Source organism: Gracilinanus agilis, chromosome 1 (assembly GCF_016433145.1).
Source record: "Gracilinanus agilis isolate LMUSP501 chromosome 1, AgileGrace, whole genome shotgun sequence".
Taxonomy (NCBI): Eukaryota; Metazoa; Chordata; class Mammalia; order Didelphimorphia; family Didelphidae; genus Gracilinanus; species Gracilinanus agilis.
The window spans coordinates 229,261,792-229,269,382 of record NC_058130.1 but is presented as its reverse complement, the minus strand read 5'-3'; the positions used below and the strand labels follow the sequence as shown (position 1 = coordinate 229,269,382).

General features: G+C 34.9%; 1 protein-coding gene across 4 annotated transcripts in view; it reads left to right on the top strand.

The window, feature by feature from the left end:
* Window positions 1-1,119: 1,119 nt before the first annotated feature.
* Window positions 1,120-7,591, top strand: part of LOC123231227 (INTS3 and NABP interacting protein) — a 49,037-nt gene continuing 42,565 nt past the window's right edge. Inside the window, exons 1-3 of one of the 4 annotated variants that reach the window (XM_044657477.1) lie at window positions 1,120-1,258; window positions 2,181-2,333; window positions 2,577-2,661. In XM_044657477.1, coding sequence (XP_044513412.1) covers window positions 2,637-2,661 — 25 coding nt within the window. In that variant the 5' untranslated portion in view covers window positions 1,120-1,258; window positions 2,181-2,333; window positions 2,577-2,636. Of the gene's footprint in view, window positions 1,259-2,180; window positions 2,334-2,576; window positions 2,662-3,770; window positions 3,844-4,767; window positions 4,843-7,591 lie in introns of those variants that run through there. The other 3 variants (XM_044657480.1, XM_044657479.1, XM_044657481.1) reach the window with 3 other exon arrangements.

Genomic DNA, 7,591 nt, shown 5'->3' with positions numbered 1-7,591 from the left:
GGATGGTGTGCCATCACAGATTGATTTTGGGACACTGTCCCCTATTCAAGCAATTATTTGCAGTCCCTGGCAGACTAAGCAGTCACAACTGAAATGGCAATAGGGCAAACACAGAGAAATCCCTCAAGGGCTAATAAGATCTGCCACCATTGCTATCCTGATAACTATTATTTATAGAGCCCTTTAAAGTTTACAAAGCAGTTTATACATATTATCTCCTCTTATCCTTAAAAACGATCCCCATTTTGGAGATGGAGAAACAAATATCGAGGTTAAGCAACTCGCCCACTGCTACTAAGTGTTTAAGGCATTATTTTAATTTAGGTTTGGGTCTGGAGTCTAGAAGCCCTGAGTTTAAATTCAACCTCATGCCCTTTACTAGCTGTTTGACCCTAGCAAGTCGCTTCACCTGTTTACCTCACTTTCCTCAAGTGTAAAATGGAGATAATCATAGCACTTATCTCTAAGAGCTGTGAGGGTCAAATAAGAGAATAATTGTAAAGTGCTTAGAAAAGAGCCTGACACACAGTATTATATTTAACATAGTAAATGTTACTATATTTGTTATAATTTTATTATTAGTATATGCATAAACTACGTCTATAATTAAATTAATATAATAATAAATGTTTTATATACGACGCTATGTGTTAGCAGTTATTATTATTCCCGATTCCAGACTCAGCTCTCTGCTCGACCTACTGCGCCACCTAGCTGCTACTTCTCACAGGTAAATATGCTAGTTACACGGAGTTGAGGCCAACAGAGCCAGCCGCAGCTCCCCTCTTCCAAACCCACCTCCTTTTTTTTTGGCGCATCCCATCCTGGGCTATCATGGATTTTGCTCTAGGATTCTCAGCATATTTCACACGCCTATAATTACCAAAAAATACTAGCAATACTAACTACTCTCAAATTAAATAAGTGAGGTTGTGAAAACCACATTCAAAGTATCGCGTGCTTGCGTACGTATGTGCATGCGTGGGAACGTCCCTACGTGACCTCGCTCGCCTACGCGCGGCGCGCGGTCGTCCGAGAGGGAAGGGGCGGGGGACAGGATATCTCTTGTCCATTTGTTGCAACGGTTTCCGTTCGGAGCCGGAAGAGCCGGGCTGTTGGCGGGGTGAGGGACTGGAAACGCTGAACTGGGTTGAGTGGAGGGATCGGGACTTGTCCCGGCAGGTGCAGAGCAATAAGACCCTCCAAAATCTGGCTCCCCAAGGAGCAGGCATTCCGGGGCTCCGCCGTGCACCTCTTTGTAAGTAGGAAATTGTCCCGGTTCTCCCCTGCTTGGAGTGATATCATTTATCACAAATTCTTAAAAAAAACCGCTCTTCAAGGAAGGAGAGGGATGTGTGAATAATAGAGTTGGGGGTCAGAGAAGGAATTAAAAGCGGAAAACGCCACTGTTTATTATTTGTTTCCTTATCAATGGTGCAGAACACGTTCCTTGGGTCCTGTCTGTGCCCCGAGTCTGGCCCGTGTGAGGAGGAGGGAAAAAAGCCCCAAGAAAGGGACTTGGAGGCGTGCCGCAGTGACGGGCCTTGTCGCTGTCCAAAGGGGAGGAGAGAAGAATGCCCTCCTCGAGTGGAAGCTCCTTGAGGGCAGGCACTCTTTTTTTGTTTGTTTTTTTCTTTATGACCTGTTTACCCAGTATAATGTCTGGCATGTCTTTAGAGCATGGTTAGTGCTTATTGAATTTAATTTGTGCTCACTTTGCATAAACGTTATTGGCTATATAAAAGAATGTTTCGAGGATGGATATGTGGACCCAGGGAGGTCTATGGACTATGGACAGTTAACCCTTTTTTCCGCCCACTGCTTAATAAATGTTTGTTGGCTGACAGTGTGGTGGTGCTAAGGTTTAGAATATAAAATAGAACAATGGCAGATGTTCAAGGCGAACGAAGGATGTAATAAGCAAATGCCACCTGATGAGAGACTTATAGCTGCTTGTAGTTTTGGAGTATTAAATAGTACACTTACTAAGAGATGTTCATGATAAAGGATATAAATAAATGCCTTGTTTTAAGTGATAACAACTGCTTAAAGAGTAATTGGTGATTTAGAGTAAAATAGTACAATTCTTACTACTAGATGTTCAAATCGAAGTATTTAAGTAAATGGCAAGGGATAAAATACTTATAGCTGCTTAACTGACTGACTGTTTTCCTGATCAGACTGCAGCTATTCAAAGGCTTCAGTTTTGGGGCAACGTGTGAATGGGTGGACGTTTGCTTTGCTGGTCCCTCCCTCATTGACCAGAAGACTATATCACCCAGCACAGATGTGCATTAAACTTGAGCTTGTTGAATATCCTCAAAAAAACCCAAGTAAGTTTTAATTGTCTTTACATTCTTTGTAGTCAGTGAAAAGTTTGGGTGAATGAATAAAAGTTTTGTTGGACAGGATCTCAGGTGTACCTAAAAAGTAAAACAAAACCAAAAACACCAGTCCACAGAACTGCTATTGTTGCAAGAGATCAAGCAATTAGTGGTCATCTAAATGAAGACAATGGAAAGCAGATCTGATACTTACAGTTGCTGAAATATGACTTACTATATATTTGTTTACAGGACATTCTAAACCTAACTGCCTTAATTGCTATTGAAGAAAATTAAACAGCAACTAGGAGCATGGCAACAAATCCCCCTGGACAAGGTAAAATCATATTTGAATCTTTTTTTCTATGTATGTATGAGTAAGGGGGAAGGGACTTAGAATTATATTTGTAGTCTAAGATGGAAAAAGAGCAAAGTAAAACTGCATTTAAAGCTGATTTAGTATGTTATACCAGGCCCCCTAAATTATATTGACATTATATTCAATGCCACCAATACCCACTTTTATCTATAGGCTAAGAATGTTAACTTTATAAATTTTAAAGTTTGTGGCAGAGCTAGGATTTGAACTCATGTCTTCTGTTTGCAAACCTAGCTGTTTAAAGAAGATAATTTTATTAGGCAGCATCCAGAAACTTAGTATTACTAATCTTTAAGCTCCCGCACATATATGACCCTGTTTTTTTGCTTTTTGCTTTTCTTTGAATCCCTAGTACATAGCACAGTGCCTATCATATAGTAGGCACTTGATAAATACTTATTCAGTAACCATTGATTGACTGAATCAAATAGACATGTTCCTTGGTCTCAAGGAGATATATTCTAGAATGGAAATAATCCAAGTGAAAATAATTCCTAGAGATAAATTACAACCTAAAGTTTTTATGGCTAATTTTCTTTACTCTCCTTCCCCATTTATTATTATTATTATTTTTTTAGGGAAAGTAGATTTCTGGATTTGAAGGGTAAGAAATAAATAAATATAGGTTTATAATTGTAATAATTTCTTAGTGCATTTTTTTAACCTTTGGAATTTTGGTTCTAATCTGAAAAACAAAAGAAAAATTTCTGCCATTTTGGACTTTTCATTTGGAATTTCATGAATTGGTTCAGCCACTCACTTGAATTATCAATTGCCACTTTACATATCGTTCAAGTCCTTATTGTAACCCTTTATATTTTAATTTAATAAATATTCTTTATAATCTTTATCCTTTGTCATCAAGAATTTTGGGGATATTTCAACTTCTTGAATGTATACTTTAATGTTAGGCTAGAAGTTCTCAATTTCTGTGTTTTAATAGACCAAGGAGCCCCAGTGGAATGGTACAGGGAGATTGAAGAAGGAGGGTAAGAGGATAAGGATTTGTTCATACATAAATTTGTTCACCTTTTATTCCCAAACCTTTTCCCCTTTGCTTCTCCCAGACTAGACATCCGGTCCAAGAGCCAGCCACAAGATAATGGTCATAGAGAAGGAGAGAAAAGGAGCAGGTATAAGGTAAAACTTTCTCTCCTGCTCCTTTTCCTTCCGAAGTCTTTGGGCCTGGTAAAAGTGATATTTGGGACCAAAGATATGGAAATCATTATTCTATTGTTGTGAACGTCAGGGTTTATTTGGTGCTGGCTGAAACTTTATTTCCTTTTTGATATCTTCTGATTTTATAGGATCATGTATTTGCATTGTAGTTTTAAGTAGAAGGAAGGTTTGGGGAGGGTAGGAAACTGATTTTTTACAGAATATTCTATTCTGATTTTCAAAGTCATTTGTTTGCTTGTTCTATAAATGTGTATATCTACTTCACAATGAATTCTTATGAGTATAACAAATTTACTTTAAAAAATGATTAGTTTATAGAATCAATCATTTAGATTTGGGGACTGCCATGTGGCAGTGTGAATTGATATTGAGTTTTTGTTTCAGTCTACTAACACCCCAGAATCTTTTTCATAATTATTGTCCAGCTATGTCTTCCCCATCTTAAACTTACAAAGTTGATTTTTTTTTTAACCAAAGGGTAGGACTTTACTTTTTCCCTTTTCAACTTTTTCTTACTGGATTTGGCCCACCATTCTAAGCCTTTTAAGATCTTTTGGGATCCTGATTCTCTTATCCAATGTATTTCCTATAAGTTTCAGCATCATGCCATCAGCAAATTTGATAAACATGCCATGTATGCCTTCATCGAAGTCATGGATACAAGTGTTGCACAAAGAAGGCAATGGCTAGAATCACCTTCCTCCAGGTTAATATCATTTCATTAATCACTATTCTTTGGTCGGGTCATAAAGAACTGTGGTGAAAATTTGGAATTGTGAAGAGGGTATAGAGAAGGGGGTGGAAAAGCTTTTGATTGAAGGGGTTGGTTGGAAAACTCATGACAAGATGTGGCAGTTTTCATTCTGCGATCTTGGTGTCTTGTAGATTATGAATGACGATTTAGCTCATGACCAACCCCAGGAAGAAGTCATTCAGTACCAACCAAACTGTTCTCAGAAGGTAATTAAGAAAAATCATGTTGTAATATTGTTTGGAGAAATGATAGGCAGAGCCTAGATAAAATAGTTGAAACTTGGTCAACTTACCTTTTGTAGAATGTCATTGGGTTATCAGCAGAGTGGTTAGAAATTTAGTTTGTCTTTAGCTCTGAAATAAACGTGATATTTAGGTGAAACATTGAAGCATTAGTTGGATAATTATTTTGCATTTTAAAATTTACATTGGTCATCAATACATATACCAAGTACTATACTGAGAATTAGCAGCTGTACCATTCTAACACCAGTATAATGTTATATCAGTTAATGTTGGCATAGAATAGGGAAAATTACTGCTTACTGTCTTTGAATTGAGGATGATGGCTTAATTGGGAAAAGCTATTAAAGTTAGAGAAATTTTAGGACAATTCAGTTTTTGCCAACACTTGCATTTGATATCAATTTTATCACCTAATTGCAAAAGTTTCCTTTGCTTCTCTCAACTTCCTCTTGGAATCAACATTGAATTATCAGCAATGTGAAGAATTTAGTGAGGAATATTTAATTCCCATTCATTCAAGTTTCTCCACCACCCTGCACATCCTAGTCCCTGGCAGTGCCTCCTCACTTTGAGTTCTTGTGACATCAGAAAAAAAATTACTTTTAATATAAGCCAAAATGAAGCTTAGTTAAAAAAGCAAATCTACAGATGCAAAAAAAATCATGTAAAGCATTTGAAATTAAAATAAAAAAGAATTTTTGTTTATACTTTTTTTTCCACTAGTAAAAATAATTTAAGATTCACTATAATTTCAATTCATACTCCCTATAGTTTTTTTTAAGTATTCACTCCTGGGTCAAAAATATTTCCCTTTATGGACTTGTCCAATTTATTATGACAATACATCCTGCTAATATAATAGAATTTAAATAGCATGTGGTTTCCAGTCAAAGTGGTAGAAAGAGAAGGTGAAAGGAAGTCAGGTTCATAATAATCTTTGTATTTCCATTCCACTTCAGATCTGTTATTTGTTTCAATATGAATTATAAATTTCCTAACATTTGAGTTATTTTCTGAGTTTCTTTTTCCCACTTTTTGAGTATAATTTGATTTTTTTTTCGATGTAACAATTACTGTTTATTTCTTTTGTCATTTTAGACATTTATCTGATTCTTAATACATTTTCATTATTTTTTTTCATAAGAAATCCATTAATTCTAGCATTAGTGGCTTGCTATCAAATTCTTTTATTTCTGATCATGATTTTCTTTCCAGTGTTAAGATGTCATTTATCCATTTTAAGATATCTAAGACTATTTTACGTTATTTTTCCCGCTTGATTTGCTTTTTTAGCTTTTTCAGATGTTTCATAGTATTTTTTTCATTTTATCAATAATTTTCCTAGCTCTGCATTTTGGCTAATTTTGGCTCCATGTTTTTCTGAGCTGTTTTTCCTTTTTTTTTTTTTTTTGGTAGAGACTAGGTCAAGATACAACAACTGTAGGATTACTGAAATCCTGAATAATTCAGAAAAAATCTGAGTAATAATATAATTTAGGAATTTATTCAATAAAAATGCTCAGTTAAAAAAACCCAAGAGATATAATGCAAATAGGGGCTTGAGAGCAGAGAATTTTAAATTTAAATCTTCTTGATAATGTTCTTGGTAAGCATGAATGAATATTCCATAATGAGGAAAGACTCCTTCAAGAAGAAGACAGATTTGGCATTCCAAAGGACATTATTCTGAATCAACAGATTTTACTAGGAGAATACAGATTATTTAGAGAAACAAGAACATGACATACATACACATACATTCATCCATGCATGAATATATATGTATGTATATACACACAGTTTTAGAAATATGAGTCATGAATTCAGAATTATCTATCCAGCAAAACCAAGTATTTGTATATAACCAAGTATCATTTGAAGGCAAGAGATAAATATGTGTCAATCTCATAAACTTTGAAGAATTCATGAAAAGATATTATCTTCAACCCCTTGAAAATCAGGTGGGTTTTAAGGCAGAAAAAGACATTATTTAAAATAGATCTCACTTTTTAAATAAGGAAAATCTAGTTGGAAATTAAATTCAAGAACCTTCAGAGTAATTTTTGACTAATTCAGTGAATATTTTAGATAATTTTGGAGATAAGAAATAGAGAAAAGTGAGGAAGAGGGGAAAGATACAATTATTACAAAGCAAAGCTCCTAAATTTTGAAGAGAGATCCTAGAGTTGAAAAAACTTACATAAGTGGCAGGCACAGAGGATAGAGTGTCAGGCCTGGAGTCAGAAGGACCTATATTCAAATATGTCCTCACATAGTTCCCAGCTATGGGACTTTGGGCAAATCACTTAACCCCATTTGCCTTCCCCTTGCCACCCTTCTGTCTTAGAATTGATACTAAGACACAAGATAAGGGGTTAAAAAAAAAAGAAAAATAATATATACTTATTACTTAAATAAATAATATATATTTATTACTTAAAATAAATACTTAAATAGGTATTTGGCCCAGATATTTTGCTTAGAGTTGTTTTGTTTAATTTGTGGTAAATGTTAATATGAATAGGAAAGACTATATTTCTTTTAATTGAATAATATTTGAATAAAGAATGGTAGAGTAAAAATAAATTTAAATGATTGTCATGATGAAATTGTAAATATCCTGAAATCTCAAAGAAAAAAGGTCTCTGGAGGAAAATTGTAAAACACACCATGACAGTGATATTTATAGTAAACATACTTTTTTTATTGA